Below are 19,156 nucleotides of genomic sequence, written 5' to 3'. Positions count from 1 at the left end.
AGAAACCCAGCTTTGGAATCCAGAAAATGCAGGATACTCACTGGTCCTGCTCCCTGGTGGGTCCAAGTCCCTTTCTATTTCAAATGACAGAAACCTCAGCTCAGGAGAGAATGGTTGGCTCACATAACTAAAGAGTCTGGCTTTCCAGTTTGGGTTCTGGTTTTAGGCCCTGCTGAATCCAGGGGCTCAACCAGCTCCACCAGTCGACTCATGGCAAGACCAGATTATCGAGGCCTCACTGACACAGGGCCAGTGCCAGGAAGAGGCCACCTGCTCCTGGGAAACCGCACAGGCCCCACACTGAAGGTGACCAACTATCCGGTTAGCTGGGGGACAGGGGGTGGCAAATGGGTCCCAGCATTTGAGGGGGCAGGTTCAATGTTAAAACCAAGACAATCCCAGGGTGTTGGTTAAGTCGGTTGGTTAAGCATGGGCTCAGGTCATTATCTCATGGTTCGTGGGTTTGAACCCCATGTCAAGCTCTTCAGTGTGGAGCTTGCTTGGGATTCTCTCTCTCTCTCTCTCTCTCTGCCTGTCCCCCCTCTCACAATGAATGAATAAACTTAAAAAAATATTAAAAAGTAAATGACATTTAACTTGGTAAATATAGATGAAAAGCATTTCAAGTAGAAAGAACAGCATGGGAAGAAAAAAAAAAAAACCCTGTGGGATTTCCCTCTTTTTAGGGGATGGTGTTGGCAGAATGTTGCATGGGATGTATTTATTACGGGATTCTGAATGGTCAGGGTTTGCACCTCCTCTGCTCGTTTGCTCTCACTCTCGAAATAAAACATTAAAAAAAATAAATAAATAAAACTAGGCAAGATGTCCCCGGTAAGCTGGAACAGTTGGTCACCTTGGCCTGCAACGACATCTGCTTCTTATTTCCCCACTATTTTTGCCAGACTGGGATACTGTCCTCCTTTTCTTCACTTACCTGTTCTTAGATCTAACGTAGGGAACCCGAGTTTGCTTTTGCCACTTTTGGCCTCTTAAGCTTCAGTGGAGGGGGACTTTGGGTTCTGCTGTTGAGGTACCTGGTGCCAGAGCTGTGTCTGAGCCGCTTTATCCTCACGGGGCATCCACCGGCTCCCTAAATAAAGCCATGTCAGATGCACTCCTGGGCGGTGCACCTGCTCCCGCCCAGAGGATGACCCTTCCCACCGCCCCCTCACCCCTTCCTCCAAAACTGCTCTTCCCTCTGCAACCTCGCTGGATGAGTAGACAGTGCCACCTCCCACTCAAGTCCCTGAGCCTGAACCCCGAGAGCCACGCAGGACCTCGTCCTCCCTTGCAGCGCCCTCCACAGCCCGCCTGTTGGTCACCAGTCCCTCTGGTGCCTTCTCAGCCTCTGCGGGATCAGTCCACAGCAATTGACCTTCACTCACCAATTACCGTCCTGCTCTCCCAGGCCCCATTCTCCCTACTGTTGCCAGAGGGGTCTTTCTAAAATATTAGGATGACATCCTTGAAGGCTCTTCTCGAACGCCCAAGCTTTCTCCCTCTGCTGCAACTTTGCACATACTCCCCCATCCCAAATGCCCTGAGCAGAGCAGGGACGGCAAGTGTCTGGTACTTCTCTGGCCCATCTCTGCCTTGATGCTATGGCAACATTGCTAGCTGATTGCAACACACAGAAAGCCTGGACACCTTTCCTCCAGTCCTTCCACCTGCCCACCTGGTTGTTCAGAATTGGCACCAAGGCCATATCTATTTGTCATGCTGGTCCTAACTTCTTCCTTCTCTGGTTAATCCTTAAATTGTCCTTTAGGTCTCAACTCAGGAAGCTGCATGTCACCTCTGTCAGGAAGTCTTCCCTGATTTGCTGTTCCTCTTAATCTGCTTTTGGTCACACCCTGTGTATAATATATCTATATCTATATATCTCAGAACATTTTTTATGTTACATTTTAATGATGTCCTTGCTTGTCACACTAAAATGTGAACTTTTTGAAGGTTCATGAAATGTCACTGCAATCTTCATATTTCCAGGACCCAACATGGACCCTGGTACCCACTAGATGCTCAGAAATCTTTGATGGGTACACATATGAGTGAAGGAATGGGTGGTTGAATGAATGAATAACCTGGTATGGCCAGGTTGTTTTGAAGGTGAATGAATCAAAAGTTCATTAAGCCTCCTTGAAAAGGAAAATCGATTTGCTTCTCCCTTCCCCGTAGCTGCAAGAGAAGGTCATGCTTCTCAGAGACTTGCCAAGAGATGAAGTTGAACCTGTTTGTTTCAATCAATGAGGCTGGAAAGCAAGCAGTTGCCTCACCTTCCTGCGAGGAGCAGTGTGAGTCATATATGCCCTCACCTTTCATAGTCCACATATCTAGGCCACCCTGGGTCCTTCAGCTCATTCTCCTGGGTCCTAAATTTTTTTTTCTAACGTGTGCCTGTATATGTGTGCATGCACATGTGTGTGTACGTCTCTGTGTGTGTGTGTTTATGTATATGCAGCATCTTGCCAGTTATATGAGTGCAGGTACATTCAGCAGGGGATGACCAGTAAGTTCCCTCAGCTTCTTGGTCTCATGTGCGCTTGGTCTCATGCTGGGAAGGAGCCTTCATGGTGAACTGTGACTGCTGCTAGCCTGATCTTCGGTACTTAGGATCCATTTCTCTTTTTATTTCAAAAACCCAGTTGGATATTGAGAATTCTAACTCAAAAAGATGTTATTTTCTAGAAGAATGCCAGAAGAAAGGGGCAGTCAGCCACTTGAGCATATGTTGCAATGTTAAGCTTTTGCCTGGGTCCTCAAGGAATGACAGAAGGGTCTTTGCCTGTGCTGCAGGCCAGGTTCTGCTTGAAGGCTCCCCTCTTCACTGCAGAGTTGCTGTCTCAGAGGTTTCCAGAGAGGCTCTCTCTGCCCAGAAATAGGCTGCAAGAAGCAGAAAAGCCCTTGGAGGCAGCAGAATGTTGGGGAACGTGGCAATGCTGGGGGACGTGGTGACATTGAAGAATGCAGTGACAGCGAACACTGACCTTGGGGACATGGTGATGCTGGGGGACACGGTGACCCTCCTTGCCCCTCTCTCAGTCCCTTCATAAGGGCCAAGAAGGATGTGCATTATCATAAGCGAAAATGGAAATCAAGTAGGAAGAAAAGTTAGTCCGGCAGGAAGACATGCCTGGGTAACAGCTTATGACCACTGCAGGGATGTTAGTGGGAGGCCTAAGAAAGCAGCTTAAAGGGATTAGCTGGGAGGGAGGAGTTTGAAGAACCTAATTACAAAGTTTGTACCAGAGATGAGAGTGGATTAAAAGGCCTCTTTGTGTTCCAAGATTTTGAAAATGAGAGAAGAGTTCTTTCCCTAAGATGAATGCGGATAGAGAGTAAAGGTAAGAAAGGGAGATGCGGGCACCACTGAGCCGTAAGTAGGATTAATGGCTGCAGCAGGGAAGATCATGTTTACTTTCCGTGTGCACATTTATGAGGATCCTGCTATGGTCTGAACCACGTGGAAGCAGGGAAGACTCCTCACTTGGTCATGATTCATCAAGTATCAGTTTACTGACAGGATTGAGCGTTGTTATGAGTTCTGTGAAATATGGGTGTTATTAATTGGTTTGTATTTCCTGGGCCTCTGATCTGTGTCAAGCATGGGGCTTGGAGCCCTGGGCAGTACAGATTTGCTTCCCAGGCTTGGGGTACTTGGCCAGAAGGGATACAGGCCCAGAATATTGGAAATATCGGGGGGAGATATACTGAAAACGGAGGTTGCCCCGGACTAGGGATCTGGTGCAGGCTCCACAAAGGAGGTAAGCCAAGGCAGGGTGCAGAAGGATAGGGGCTGCCATGCAGGGAGAGCCTCTGAGCCAGGCAGCCTGATGGGAGTGGAGAATTCCTGCAGGAAATAAACAGGAGCTGAGGCTCAAGGGGCAGCCAGAAGCAAGCCTGAGACGCCCTTTAATTGTGGGGGTAAATGGCCCAAACTTCTTTTTCAGACCCTGGGGAATCAATTGAAGGATTTGGAGCATAGGAAATGTCTAGGTAAAAACTAGGTTTTAGGACAACTTGACCGGTAGGTGCACAGAACAGAGCAGGGTGATCTGGACAGGAAGAGCCTGTGGGAGGCTTTTCCAAGGGTCCAGGGCAAGACAATGAGGGTTCCCCTGAGGTGGGAATAGAAATGAACAGTTTGACAAATGGGCTTGATCCTATCAAAGCTAGGCTAAGCCACCAATCTTCCACATCGATGGAAGTGGGCTGGGGTATTCTCCCATAGGGTTTATTACACATCTTCCAAAGACTTTGGAGGGATGCAAGGAGGGGGACATTCTTTTTACATTAATGCAAACATTACCATATAATAAAGAAAAGACACGGTGGCATCCTCTTTGGGCTACAAGTCTCCTCGTCTACCCTCCCATCTCCGAGTGGTTTGTGACCAAGGGATTCTGCTCACCTGGTACCTAGAAGATGTGAATCCAGATTGCTGGGAATCCCTCCAGGGTTACACACAAAACCTTGCACTGAGAGAGCAGGCAAGGTACCCAAGTCTCCTGAATGCCTGTCCCATGTTCTTATGCCTGTGTTATATGGTCTTCTCTTTATTTACCCACCTCTTTAGGAGACAAGCTCTAAAGTATTAAAGGAGTTCAAGGTGGTAGAAGAGGGTAAGAGAAACAGCAAGAGGAAGGAAAGGAAGAAGAATTTATTGATGCTTACTCTATGCCAGGTGTTCTGTATGTGTAAACTCAGTTAATCATTATAGTCACTATGCAGAGTGAACATGGCTGCATCTTAGAGGTGAGATCCACCAAGATGAAGATTATGTCATTAACCTCCTGGGTATTAAGTGGGGAGTTGGGATTTGAATTTGTATCTGTCTGGTGCCAAACCTTTGGCCTTCCTTCTATTCCTGTCAAAATGGGTTAACCAGCTTCTATGTAGCCGAGTGGAACAAATTTGGGATGGCCAGGAGGCGCCTCCCTAAAAAGGAGAGAGAAATGCAAACTCTTGCAGGTTTCTCTCTGACTCTCCTCTTCCTCTAATCCCTTTCAGCTGCCTGGACCTCCACGCCATGAACAGCACCCTGAGAGATGCCCAGGCCCCGAGCCACCGGGAGTGCCTACTGCCTTCTGTGGCCCGGACTCCCTCTGTCACCCAGATCACACCAGCCAAGAAGATAACCTTCCTCAAGAGAGGGGATCCCCGGTTTGCTGGCGTTCGCTTGGCTGTTGACCAGCGCGCTTTCAAGAGCTTCGGTGCTCTGATGGATGAGCTCTCTCAGCGCATGCCTCTCTCCTTTGGGGTGCGCTCTGTCACTACGCCCCGGGGCCTGCATGGCCTCAGTGCCCTGGAACAGCTGGAAGATGGTGGCTGCTACCTCTGCTCTGATAAGAAGCCCCCCAAAACACCCAGTGGACCAGGCTGGCCACAAGGGGGAACCTCATCTGCTCAGCAGTCAAGGGAATTTGAAAGCTGGGGTGAGGCGCCAGGAACATCCTCTTCCTGCAAGGGTCCTAAGGTCCCAAGGAGGATAATGCTGATTAAGAATGGGGACCCTAGGTTCCAGAAGACAGTGGTTCTCAGTCACAGAAATACAAGGAACCTGACGGCCTTTCTCAGCAAAGCCTCAGATCTTCTGCACTTTCCTGTGAAACAGGTGTATACGACCAGTGGAGAAAAGGTAGGCTGTCTGGGTATGATATTTCCTCTAAAAAGTTCTTTGGCCCTCAGATCGAAATACTTTGATGGAATCGGGAAGTTATCCCTTAAAATGAAGCACAGATTGCCCTGCTATTAATTAAAGGTGAATAGAAACATGCAGTCAGTTAAACAAGCAATTATTATTTATATTCTGGCTACCATTTAGTGAGCACTTAGTAAGTGCCAGACACCACGCCTTGCACATTTTTATTATTTCCTCATCCAATCCTTCTGTTATCCAATCCCACCTATTTCGGTGAGAATTCAGTGCAAAACATGAAAACTACTCAAAGTACCTTTAGCAGAAAGCAATCTAATACAGGGCATCAGGGGATTTCCAAATCTTTGAACAATTGGAGGCATGAGCTCTGAGCTGGTCTGCAGGAAGCTACTACCCTGCTTGAAGCTACTGTGATTATTGAATTGAAGAGTACTTCTCTGCAGTGGCAGCCAAGTTTGTAAAGCTGGGATCAGGAAACTGCCACAGCTGCATGTTGACATTATTGACATGCAGGAACACTGGGGTGCCGAGTCTAGACACTGCTGTCTGGGCTACTGTAGCTCTCTGGTACCCACACATTTGCTTTGCAACAACAACAACAAGAATCAAGAAGAGATAGTGTCTGTCTCACTTGCTTTCCCAGACTTGATCAAGTACGTCTAATTGATGGAGAACCCAATCTTCATACAGTCCTAACTCTCAAGAAGGCTAGTGAATGTAATTTTTGCCTTTCCAGATTTTGCAGAACATAAATGTGCACTGTAGGTGGGCGTGATAGGGGAAGGAGGTGGATTGATCTAATCCACAGTCTCCCCATAATCCACTCCTATCACTATTTAACACCTGTATATACTACTCTACCACTACTTAAATTTATAAGCAGCATCTACAGCAGCAGGTTCTTACCTAAGAATGTAGCTGTCCTTCCTACAGTCAGAACATATGCACTTCCTCCCCAACTCCGAGTCACATCAGGGTCACATTAGAACTGTACCATCCATCCTCTGGGCACAAGCCCACCTTGTAGCCTCTGTGTTAAGATTTAGCTATCAAGTCCACAACCACCAAAATACCTTGTATAAAGTGCCAGATGGAGGCAAAGGCAAAACATAGAAAATTGTTTCACACCTACCAAAGCTGTGAAGTAAACCAGGTTATCTACTGCAAGGCCATTGATGGTATTAGGTTTCCTTCTACTGTCCATTTTGTGTGTTCCCTCTGACCTCTGCCAGCACCTCAGCTTAATGTGGTTATGGATGTGGTAGAGTGACTGAACCATTTCTACAATCTAAATTATGGTGCATTTACTATTTGCTAGCATGTGCTGTATCTTTCCTGTGGACTCTGAGCCCTTGGAGGTTCTTCATGAGCTTCTGGGTTAACTTTTACCACTGAATATGACAGCTACAGAAAGCACCCAAGGAATTCCCTGAGCAATAGATGACTTTTCCCCGATCCTATTGCATTACAGCAGCCCTATTTCCCCTTGATAATCAGAATCAATCATCCCATTCAATACAGAAACCCCCTTGTTGCCTTGTGGTTCATTGTTGCAAGAATCACCATATGGCCAGGTAAGGGATCCTTTAAACGTTCAACTGCGCTGTCTCAACTTTCAACTTCACTGACCCACTGTTGTGTCTCCTGGTTGGAACATTTCCCCCTAGATCCAGGGACTTCCGAACTAGCAGAGCCTGAAGTTGTTGGGATGGGAAACAAAATATTTTCAGTTAGGTCATAGGTGTAAGTGAGAGGAACTGCTCTCATTCTCACCTTTAATTCCCAGGCATCTGTTGCCTATGGAGAAACAGCACTATACTGTATATTGGTTGCCAGTCAAGAGCACGTATCACATCCTGCAAGACAATGCCTCAACATCGTAAAGTGATACCTTTCAGCTGGTGCTCAAACTGAGCCTCCCGTAGAATGATCCACTGTTCTATAAGTTATAGCTACTTTGGGGCAATGGTATATATGTCTACACAGTGAATTAAATGTGTGTTAGTGCATTGGCTCACTTTTTTTTGCTATAAAATCAGTTCTTTGGATAGAACTAATCTTCATGGATTATGGCAATGATGAGTAAGGTATTTAGTAAGTCCAAGGATGGTGACACTAGAAGGATGTTGGAAAGGAAGAAAATATATAAGCACAATTAGTGTCTATTCCAATGAGTACACATTTCCATCATGGAGGGGGGAGGGGTGGATTCAATGTCATTATCTTCACAAGAGATGGCTGGCTGAATACCTCAAGGTATGTTGCAAATTGCAAGTATTTTGGCATAAGTTTAGCATAGATCTCTGTTCTTGGCAGATTGGAGCCTCAGCAGAGTTGGCAGTCAGATCCACATGAATAAGGTAGTTTATGTTTCTAGTTCATGTTTACTTTGCCACTTTGTTTGAGCCAATTGAGCACAACTTGGGGTGGTTGGAGGAAGATAATGACTAACATCTATTGTACAGGTCATTTGTCCACATGATTATAACCTTCTGGTGAGCATACAATGGGACACAAATGTTCTCTCTCTCTGGGCACAGATTCCTCTCCAAAGTTCCTTGTCACTAACCCTCCAGTCCTACTCCTTCCAAGTCCCTGATTCTCATATTGAACTGCTAATCACTGCCCATAAATTGCCATAGAACCTCCTTCCCTTGCTCCTTCCATGAAAAGTAGCCAATCAACAACATTGTTCCTTGTACTTTCCTTCACCACTGCCCTTAATGCCCCCCTAAGTGGGTCTGTCATGCTGCAGCGGTCAATTTTTGACTTGTGTCAGCATACCCTGTGAAACCATCTGAAAGCCAGAATCAAATATTTTCATCTTCAGTTAATTGGTCATAGGGAACTTCCCCAGGAAGTTGTAGGTGTGTGGGGAGGAGAGATGGCAATGCAGCAGAAGCACGTGAACTGAGAGTGCAATTTACATATGCCTTCAGTGCAAACATCTGGAGCCTGATATAGTACATGTCACCACCACCTGATGATGGAGTGCTGCTTTGACATACCTGCTTTGTGGCTTGATGGATCATACAACAACCATTTCATTTGTATTTCAACAACTAGCAGAATCAGTTTCTGCATCTGATGTTTGACTACAAGAGAAAAAGAGTCTTTTATAGTAGTAGTAGAAGCACCCAGGTCCTCTGGCCATCCCAGAACTGAGAGCTTAGACCTTAAGCTTGCCATTTTCTTTAAGTCAGAGAAGTCAGCCTACTGTATAATCCTTTCAGCTCTCATTATCAAGGCAGCCAGGGATAGTCAAAATCCTGCTTTCAGTAAGCACTACATTCTACTATCAGAGGTGATCATTCAAGAATCTGTTTTATCACTTTGTGCCATAGGCCACCAGTGTCCCATTGTAACCAGATTATCACTGCCTTTAAACCCAATCATGTCAGATAATCAGATAACTAATCCTAGATTCCCATTCTTGAGTGTCTATTGCATGTAACAATCTCTGATACTGCACTTTTAATCAGCTATGATTCAGTACAGGAAACAAAAACCTCTGTAGGTATCGTAAGCACGAAGAAATTATACACAGAGAGTTTTGTGTTTAAAGATTGGGAAGCTGCAGGAGCATACATTTGATTTCTGGAACTAGTTCCGAGAACATCATTGACCTATCTGGGTAGATACCTCTCACACAATCAAGCAAGTGGGTTTTTGGGGGGCTGTCACTAGAATAATTGAGTTCAGTATCAGCTCACCACTGCTGTGGTCCAGAATCAGGCAGGTGATATACCACTACTGTCTATTGGTATCCAGAAAGCTGGTGACTAGGTACTGGAACAATGAGTGTGACTTTTGCCATCTCAGCTGCACATGCTCCTTTGTACCTTTGACTTTTTTTTCTTGTGACAACAATCAAAATCAAAAGAAAGATGGCCTCTGCTACATTGTCATTTTCCATACCTTGTACAAGTGCATCTAATTGTTGGAAACTATTTCGTGGTTAGAATTATAGCTGCAAAGGAGTCTAGGGAGCTTTGTATGCTCTGCAGTACTGGAAATTATAGCAGAAAGAGTAAAATAGAGATTGACTAATTTAGGACATGACATCTGTACAAACTCATGAGGAGGTTAATGCCATTCTTTTATTTGCATGGGTAAGAAAACTGAGGCACAGAGGCTAAGTAGTTTGCTCATGGTTGCATGGCTGGCAAATGATACAGTCATCATTAATGATTTAAGAGTTATCATGTAAGAAAACTTTTAAATTATGGCACATTGCTATGTACTAGCATGAGCTACATGCAGAGTACACAGAGAAATAAGTCTAGGTCCCTGCTTTCAATTAGCAACAGGTTAGAGGGAAGGGTGAGAGGGAGAGGTACAAACATAAGTTAGTTAGAGAAAAAAATATTAGTGTAATTTCATATAGAATTACTGCAGAACTATTAGAGTTTCTGTTAACAAAAGGATGTTGTATCTCCCCAGCACAGGCTTGGGTCATAACTCAGTTTTCAGGTCCTCAACTGGATTAACACTCTCAATAACTCTCCTTTTGTGTGTGTGGATCCTAAACCTCAACCTCTTTCCAGAATGGGAGCATCATTTAGCCCTCAATTATTTTTTTCCCCTTAGAAAAGTCTGATTTCCTAGAAACATGACTACATCTATAAATTGATAGACTTGGGTCATGTTTGTATTTTTGTGATTGACTAGAGCTCCAAATCAACCAAGAAATGTACCCAGTAGTTTGAAACAAACTTCTAATTAACTAGGTTGAAAGATCTGATGTACAGCTAATTTAATGTCATTTGTGGAGACAGGATGCAAAAGGTCTTTTTTTTTTTTCCATTTCCTTGTTAATGAACATACCCTTCTAATTTGAGAAAATAAAAAAGAACATATACAGCCCTTTGAAGATGAAACTAAATACCCCAACACTGCTACTTACAATATAATGCCATAAATAGTGTAACGTCTCACATACGCAGGGGCCTCAGGCCCACGTGAGATTTTTCTAAAAGCAGGGTCCTGTTTCCTGGAATGCAATATTGCCTGATAGGTACCCAGCCCAGGATGTCCTGGGGTGGGAGGGAAAGGATGACACAAGCCTCTGGGCAGGAGCCTAGAAAACCAATGGAGAAGCCTGGAAGAGAATGACTACCTGTAGAGAGAACAGCCTTGCCCTTTTCCACTCCAGAAGGGTTGAAGGTAGAAGCAATGGCCTCAAGATTATATTGGAAAGCACAGATAGGACCCAGGAGAGAACTCTGTGTGGGAAAAGAGTGAGATAGTAAATCAGATCTCCATAGGGAAGATGTAGGACCTTCTGGTTGTTTTAAAAAAATATGTATTCTGGAGGGTGCAAGGGCAAGCAGGGAAGTGGGCCAAAGATTTCTTGAAGTGTTTCCCACCTGAGACATCCAGAATAGTCCCTAAACCACAGGCCTCATTCGAGGTGGAGGGAGAGGGTGTAGGTAGAAAGGAAGGTCATAGTGGTAGGACCTCAGGCCCTAGCTAGTTATGGAGGTATTATGGCAAGTGGATAGGATCCTTTCCTTGAATCAGAATTCTGGGGTGAGATGTGCAAACCTCAGGAAAGGTCCAGTGTGAGGGGATTTTTCCGGTACCTATGTCTCCTCGGGAAGAAGGTGGGTTTTGCAAGCTAAGCTTCCTAAAACTCAACACTCTCCTTCTTCAGGTGGACTCTTGGAACGGTCTGCTGCACAGCCCCTCGGTGCTAGTATGTGCTGGTTATGAGTCTTTCAAACCTCTGGCAATAGAAGATTCCAGAAGATATGGGATTGAAACTTTATCTGGGCAGACTTCAAGAAATAAAACTGGTGAGTTAGTTTTGGCGTTTCCTCAATTTTTCACTGGATAGTGGTTCAGTAGGACTGGGAAGATATCCCTTCCAGATAATTTTAAAAACCTGCCTTTTGGCCCCAATTTTGGAGTATCCTAGTTTTTTTGGGTAACTCTTGCCTTTTCTTCTTTATTATCATCATCAACCTTAATCAGGCTGAACATTTGACTGGGGTATGGAGAAAGGAGTCTGGTATTTAAGAAAACAGGAATTAGGAGATCTTTGGTGAATAAACAAAATAATATCCATTGTGAAAATCTGTTAAGAAATGACAATAATGATTTTGGTGATCGCTGCATGCCAGGTGCTAGAGGTACAAAGACCTATTAGCCACAGACCTCCCCTTTGGAGGAGCCCTCAGTCTCATTAGGTGCTTATGGAAGAGGAAAGCTTGGAAAAACCTTCCGTCCAGATGGACTCAAGTGGGGAGATCTGTTCTATTGCTGGCTGTAGCCTCAGCCCCCACTAGTCTTTTCCTTTTGCCATGCATTAGTTCAAGAGATGAAATGAGAAAGTACTAAGGGCTTTATTCTTTTTTGGTATCCCTTCTTTCTTCTCTCAGTGGCTCCCTTTCTTTCTCTTTTCAAGGCTAGGGTGCAGGGTTGACTATCAAGACTTGCTATTGTGTGTCCAGGTCTTTCCTTGAAATCATGGATCAACCCCAAAGCTTGATGAGTGTTAGGATGATAAATCACCCTTAATAATTGAAAAGCATTTTACAGTTTCCAGTCAGACACCTGTGCAGCAGCTTATTGATTTTGCATTCTGTGTTGGGGGTGGGCATGAGCAGGGCCAGGAATTAGCTCTGGGCACTGCTGCTCTGCCTACCAACTCTGCTATCTACCAAGAACCTACTTTGTGCTAGAACGTCTACAGAAAGTTTTACAGGCACTGCCTTGCATCATCAAAAACAAACCTACTGTTTTTCTTATTTTACAACTCAGTAAAGAGGCTCTGCCAAAAACTACACAGTAAGGAAGTGGCAGAGTTGAGATTGAATTCAGACTTCAATTTCATCTCACTAGGCTTTGCTGTTTCACAAACTGCAGACTGGATATTCATTCTAGAGTGGTTTCTGCCCTTACTTTGTGTTTTGGGAGGTGGTAGGGGTGTTGAGGTGATGAAAGGCTCATGACCAGCCTTTATTCTCTTACTCTGAAGCTCCCCCTAGTAGCTCACTGTCTTTCCTCTTTTTTCTTATTTTTATTATGTGCCAGGAAGCTGGGGGCCAAAGGCCAAGCAGAGTGTGATCCACTCAAGGTCCAGGTCGGGCAGTCGGCCACGGCGGTTTTCCTTGCTGTCGGAGAGGTCTGGTCTCAGTGACCCCCCAGTGTCCCTGCATCACGCCCAGATGGGCCCTCCTTCTGAAAGATATCCTCAGGACACGCCCACCCAGTTTGGCCCATTGGTGGCCAGTGATGATGTTGAGAAAACGGTCCACATGAATGAGGATGGCAGCCTGTCTGTAGAGATGAAAGTCCGTTTCCACCTACTTGGCGAGGATGCACTTCTGTGGTCCAGGAGGGTGGGGAGGGCCAGTGTCCTCACGGGAGCCAATGGAGAGGTCCCTGTTCTGGGGGAGGTGGATCCCCTCCACTGTGTGTGTGAGAGTCACCCTGGGGGCTCCTCGGAACCTGGAGCACAAGGACTAGGGACCTGTGAGGCAGGATGTGAGAAAGCCCTTGGCCGAGGCCAGTGGAAGCCAGGGTCTAGATATGAGATATGGATGAACCCCCTGTACTCTGCCCAGGAAGAGGGGACGGCCTCTCAGAGGAGATCCAGGTTGACCCAACACTCCTATTCCAGGAGGCCCTGGAGCCAAGGGGTCACCGGAAGGAAACGAAGCAGGAAAGACAGTGTCAGCCCTGACTCCAGTGACAGACCCCCCAAAGACTCTGAGCCCAACTCCTCCTGCTGCTCTAGGTCTCTGGAGGGCAGCATGGACAGCTGTGACCTACATGCGGCCTCTGGGGCTGCCTCCCAGAGAGAAGCAGGGAGGGAAGCTGGCAGCATGTGCAGGACTAGTAAAGACCCGGGTCCACAGGGAACAGGGCAGGACAGAGAGCACCATAGATGCCTGAAGCAGCGGAGTGGAGGCACAGCAGGTGCTACTTGTGAGTCCTCAGGGAGTGCTGGGTCTCATGAGTCCAGTGAAATGGGTGAGCAGCACCAGGGCTGCCTAAGCAAGACAAGTGTCATGACTACTTCCCGGCCAAAGGCCACGCAGAGGAAAGGCCTCAGTCCTCCCACGGTGAGTCCCTCATCTTTGAGGAACAAGGACTCACAGGCAGAGGAAAGTAGACAGGGTTCCAGGTGCCCCCAGGCTAGGGTTAGGTCTGGGATGGGATCGCCCCTGGTTTCAGATCAATTTGGCTCTGGGGACACTGCAGAAAGCTGTTCTCTGCCTTCTGCCTGTGCCTCAGTCCCAGGCAGAAGAAAGCAGAAGGGCAGATCCAGGGCTGTGTCCTCTCCCAGCATTTCCAGCCACAGCCGAGGGGCCCGGATAGGCCACCCCAGGCAGCACCCCAACCGAAGGGACATCCACTGCCCGCTTGACTCAGCTGTTCCCAGGCAAGTGCCGGGGCCTTCTAGTGGAGGCAGGGCCTGCCCAGATAACCCAGCACCACAACTTTCTGGAAGCTCACCTAGTGCCAGGAACAAGGCTTCCTGGGACGCAGGGCCCCCCTCCTCTGCCTCTCTTCATTCCCAGGAGGTACAGGGGATTAGCAGTGCTCTCATGACCCCTGTGAGCAATTCTGACTGTACTTCCAATTTCTATCCCCCATACTCTCCCTCTGCTGAGACTGAAGGTCACTCTGAGCTCAGGGCACGGTCACCAGCTCCCTCACCTTCCAACACATCAGACCCTTTGAGCATCCAAGCTGATGGCCTGGACAAAAAGGCAGGGAATGACCTTCCCAAGCTTTCCTGGCCTTTAGTTCCACCAGTTGGAGAGCCTGAGGGAGGGATGCCAGGAGCCCACCGAGACTGCTGCTGCTCACCAATCAGCACACCCCTGTTCCATGAGACCCCCAGTGATAACATTAAGACCCTACAGACCTCCCAGACATCAGGCAGCCAGGGGCCCTCCTCTGAGGTCTCCTTGGTATGCAGCAGGTACTGTCCCACCCCCCCGAGGACATGGCCTTTTGTCAAGAAACACCCTTCAGGCAGCAGTAGCCTTGGTGCTGACTGGGGGCCAGATGGGAGAAAGCTGGAGGAGGAAAAGCTAGATGCACGGCCCCCACGGCCCCCGGGGTCTCAGTCAGGGGCCATGGGGAAAGCAGTCAAAGCCTTGAGAAAGGGCAGCTCTAGCTGTGGTCCCAGGTCTGGGAGAATGTTACAGGGGAAGGTTGCTGGTGGAGGGGAAAGCCTGGAGGAGCAAGAGGAAGATGGCAGAATGATGCTGGGTGCCCTACCCCGAGCCTCACCAGATGCTGTGGTCCGTGAATGGCTGAGCAACATCCCGGAGGAGCCCATACCCATGAAATGTGAGACGGTGGATGAGAGTACAGTTGTGGTGGGGGGTGATCCAGAAGGCCCCAAGGAGGACAATGCTGACAAACATTCCCAGGAAGGTCTAGGGGAGCCAGCTCTGGCCAGACAACTGTCCCATGAAGGGGCCACCAGTGAGAAAGCAGAATCAGATGGAGCCCTCCCAGTGACTAGTGATGCTCATTCCAAGTCAGGAGAGGGCCATCCTTGTAGCAGAGTTTCAGAAGTCCCCAGGGAGACTGGATCAGGCAAAGGAATGGCTGTGGACTGTGGTGTGGGTCAGTGTGTGCTTCCTCACAAGGTCTCTGCCTCCATACAGATCATGAAGGTGCTGATGGGCTCCAAGCAGGGCCGGCCCAGCAGCTTGCCTGAGGTGTCCAGTGCAGTGGGCAGGAGGCTTAGCCACTCTGCCCGGGCCCTTATCACCTGTCTTGCTGGGCTCCACTTCTTTGATGAAGACCTTAGGTCTCCTACTGACAAAGTGAGGTTCACAGAGTCTCCTCGGTACCAGGAGCTCCTGAGCACCTTCCAGGCTCTGTGGCCAGGGTGTGGCTGTAGGCAAGGCGAGCTGGATTCTGGCCTCTGGGAGCTTGGCTGGTGCAAGGCTCTGCCAGGCCTCAGGTCCCATGTCATGACTGAGGACTTCACACCAACGTCCTCATCTGGTGTGGATGTTGGCAGTGGCTCTGGAGGCTCAGGGGAGGGCAGTGGACCCTGTGCCATGGACAGCGCCCTGGTCCCTGAGAGGATAGAGCTGCCCTTGAAAATCCCCTCCCAGAGGCCTGATTCTAGAACCTCCAAGAACCAAGAGGATCCAGAAAAGCAACAGTCCAGTGTTTCTACAGCCTCTTCAAACTCCCAAGAATGGGCTTGTGCCACCAGGAAAGACAAGGCAGAAAGAAACAGTGGGGAGCAGGTGCTGGGCAGTAACCTGGATCAAGTAGTTGAAAACGCAATGCAAGAAGAGGGGGTACAACTAGAGAAAGTTGAAGAAGAAAAAGAAATAGCAGAACTGCCAGGAGAGGGTGTCCAAGAATCTCCAGAAGAGGGAAGAGTTATGGAACAAGAATTGTCAGAGGCTGACTCTGACGATGGGGAAGGTGCACAGGAAGATAAGAGTGTGCAGGAAGAGGAAGCAGGAGGAGACCCTGCCTCCACCACACTTTGCCCTCCAGGGGCAAGAGAGAAACCACCAGAGCCCCCTAGGAGCCCCAGCAGGAGGGATCCAGATGCTAGCGAAAGTCAGAGTGGCCCCAACAATGAGCCTGGCTTGGAGAAGCCACCCCAAACAACTGAGACAAGCCTTGAGCAAACCCAGACCAAGTTCTTGCAGGGGCCTGGGGAGAAGAGCTCTTCTACAGCCTGCAGAGTGTCCCTGGACCCTGACATCCTCTGGGTGACCAAGTTGCTAAAGAGGATGGAGAAAGCCTTCATGGCTGACCTTGCCAGAGCCACAGCCGAGATCCGAGCCCGCTGGAGCCTGCAGAGCAATGACCTTCTGGACCAAATGGTGGCAGAGTTACAGCAGGACGTGGGCCAGCGGCTCCAGGATAGCACTGAGAAAGAACTCCACAAGATCCAGAGCCGGGCAGTGGGGAGGATGCCAGGGCCAGCGAGGGAAGCCCTTAGGTGGGAGATGTCCCTGCAGACAGAGCAGCGCAGGCGTCGTCTCCGGGACCTGCGCAACCTCTCGGCTTTCTCCGAGCAGGCTCGAAGCCAGGGGCTCCTGTCCTTCCCTGTGGAGGATGTGCCAACCCTCCATGGAGCCCTGGGGACCTGGCTGGTTGGGGAGCCTGAGGGGGAGGAGTTTTGTCCCTGTGAGGCCTGCATGAGAAAGAAAGTGATCCCTACATCCCCGAAAGACACAAAGGGGGTAACCAGTGCACCCATCAAAAAGGCCTTTGACCTGCAGCACATTCTGCAAAAGAAGAAAGGAGGGTGTGCTAATGGGGAGGCAGCAGAGACAGTCCCAGAGAAGAGAGAGATGGAGCTTCTCCAGGGGGACGCCTCAGGGATAGGGACTATTGACAATGGAGGCCTGGAGCTGGGGTTAGGCCAGGATCCTGGGACAGAGGAGGGGGGTGAGGATGAGAGCAGCCAGAGCCTTGGCAGGGATGGAGACCCCCAAGTGGGAGAGGAGGGTGAAGTTGCTCAGAATGGAGAAGAGAAAACAGATCCCGGGCAAGGCAGTGTCTTCGAGGGAGTGGGCAGGGAGGAGCAGGGCTTTGGTGAGAATGATGAAAACACAGAGAAGGGCTCTAGAGCTGAGGGCAGTTTGGAAGGTGAAGCCTGCGGAGAAGGTGACCAAAGTCCAGAGGGACAGAATGATGGTGCTGTAACTACAGAGGGAGACAGGAAGCCAGAGTCAGGGGGAGGAGATCAAGGTGAGAAAGAAGGTAGCTCACAAGTTGTCTGGGTACAGGGCCAACAAGGTGAAACTTCTGGAAACAGCAGCCCAGACCAAGAGGGGAAGTCAGCAATGCTCCCTACCCCAGATGGAGACACCCCCTGCCAAAGGTCAGGCTGGAAAGCAGGCCTTGCCGCCTCTAGCACCTTTTCTCTGGGAAATTGCTCTCAGCTCTCTCAGAAAGGCTCTGAAGAAAAGCCTTCGAATGGAGACATGAGGAGCATCGAAGATGAGTCCAAGGGAATCCCCAGTCCAGAGAGAAAAGTCACAGGCATGTATCTGGAAAGCTCCACTTCTGAGCAAGAAGTGGCACCCTTGGGCCCAAGGACTCCAGAGCAGGAGGTAGGTGAGGCCTCTGGCCTAGAAGCTGAAAATGTAGTTGAAAGTCTCTCTTTCACAGAAATGAGGTCTAAAAACCTCACCAAGGACAGGACAGGTGGCTTTGGCCGAGATGACTTAGATTTCTAGAGATACAGCTGCAAGGTGGTCACAAGTCTGTTTTTATTAGTAGTTTGTCTACAAATCTGAGCATGGCTGGGTCCCCTACAGATGCACAGAGATCATGGAGAATGATCAGGGCTTGCCAAGGACATGGTCGTACCAGCTGTCCCTGTGTTCTAAATTCTGGAGCTTCCCAAGGCCTCCCTGGCCAATCCCATGCACGTTGTGAAGAAGGCTTATCTCAGACCTGCCCTGTTACCTGAGGGCCACTGGACTCTTCCATTTTCCTGTTTGAGTCCAAGAAGATGGACCTGACTGGAAATGTTCCATGAGTATTTTGTTTATGTGTTTGTTTTTTGCTCTCATTCTTTTGCCTATTGATCTCCAGTTATTTTTCTCCTTGGCCTCTCTTGGCATTCACCTCATTTGACTTTGAGGTGCTTTCTTCTAATCTTGAATGTATTTGGCGACTCTGCAGATGTGAATACTTGGAAAAAATGAATAAATTCAGGGTCATTGGACAAAGTTTGTTCTCAGCCCAAAAGTCCAAGTGTATTTCCTTAATTCGTATGTATATATATTCATGAATATATATATTGGTAATGGAAAAATACAGAAAATACAAAAAGAGCAGGAAGAAAGAAAAGTAGTCACCCACAGTCCCATCACTCAGAGTTGACTCATGTTAGCATTTTGATACGGCTCCTTCCCCTTTTTTTCCTAACCATTTGATAATTGAGCTCATCATTATATGCTCCTTTTTTTTTTTTGACTTAACAGTATAAGAATTTCCTGTATTTATCTCAAAATCTTAATAAAACTATTTTTTCATAAAACTATTTTTAATGCCTAAATAATTTATTATGCAAATATAAAATACTCTACTTCACCATTTCCTTTCCCTAGCATGGACCATTTAGATAGGTTTCATGTTTTTTCTTAACCTTTTCCCTCCTGAACTGTGGATGATTTCTCTAGAACAGATTCCCAGGCATGGAATTAGCCAAAACTACCAGCATTTTTGAGGGTTTGATATCTTGCTGCCAAATTGCTTCTCTAAAGGTCTGTACTAATAAACATCACCTGGCCCACCACTCACTCATCAGTGTTTGGTATAGCCATTAAAGATGAGAACTCTTTTTTTTTTTTTAATTTTTTTTTTCAACATTTATTTATTTTTGGGACAGAGAGAGACAGAGCATGAACGGGGGAGGGGCAGAGAGAGAGGGAGACACAGAATCAGAAACAGGCTCCAGGCTCTGAGCCATCAGCCCAGAGCCCGACGCGGGGCTCGAACTCACGGACCGCGAGATCGTGACCTGGCTGAAGT

General features: G+C 47.9%; 1 protein-coding gene across 5 annotated transcripts in view; it reads left to right on the top strand.

The window, feature by feature from the left end:
• Positions 1 to 18,665, top strand: part of RP1L1 (RP1 like 1) — a 51,371-nt gene extending 32,706 nt beyond the window's left edge. For 2 of the 5 annotated variants that reach the window (XM_025922247.2, XM_086703807.1), the window contains exons 2-4: positions 5,014 to 5,641; positions 11,319 to 11,460; positions 12,701 to 18,665. In XM_025922247.2, the coding sequence (XP_025778032.2) occupies positions 5,033 to 5,641; positions 11,319 to 11,460; positions 12,701 to 17,853 (5,904 nt within the window). In that variant the 5' untranslated portion in view covers positions 5,014 to 5,032 and the 3' untranslated portion in view covers positions 17,854 to 18,665. Of the gene's footprint in view, positions 1 to 2,181; positions 2,298 to 2,810; positions 3,348 to 5,013; positions 5,642 to 11,318; positions 11,461 to 12,700 lie in introns of those variants that run through there. The other 3 variants (XM_086703808.1, XM_086703809.1, XM_086703810.1) reach the window with 3 other exon arrangements.
• The last annotated feature ends 491 nt before the right edge of the window (positions 18,666 to 19,156 follow it).

Source organism: Puma concolor, chromosome B1, assembly GCF_028749965.1.
Source record: "Puma concolor isolate L17-30 chromosome B1, mPumCon1.1.hap2, whole genome shotgun sequence".
Classification (NCBI taxonomy): domain Eukaryota; kingdom Metazoa; phylum Chordata; class Mammalia; order Carnivora; family Felidae; genus Puma; species Puma concolor.
This window is presented reverse-complemented; position numbering and strand designations above follow the sequence as displayed.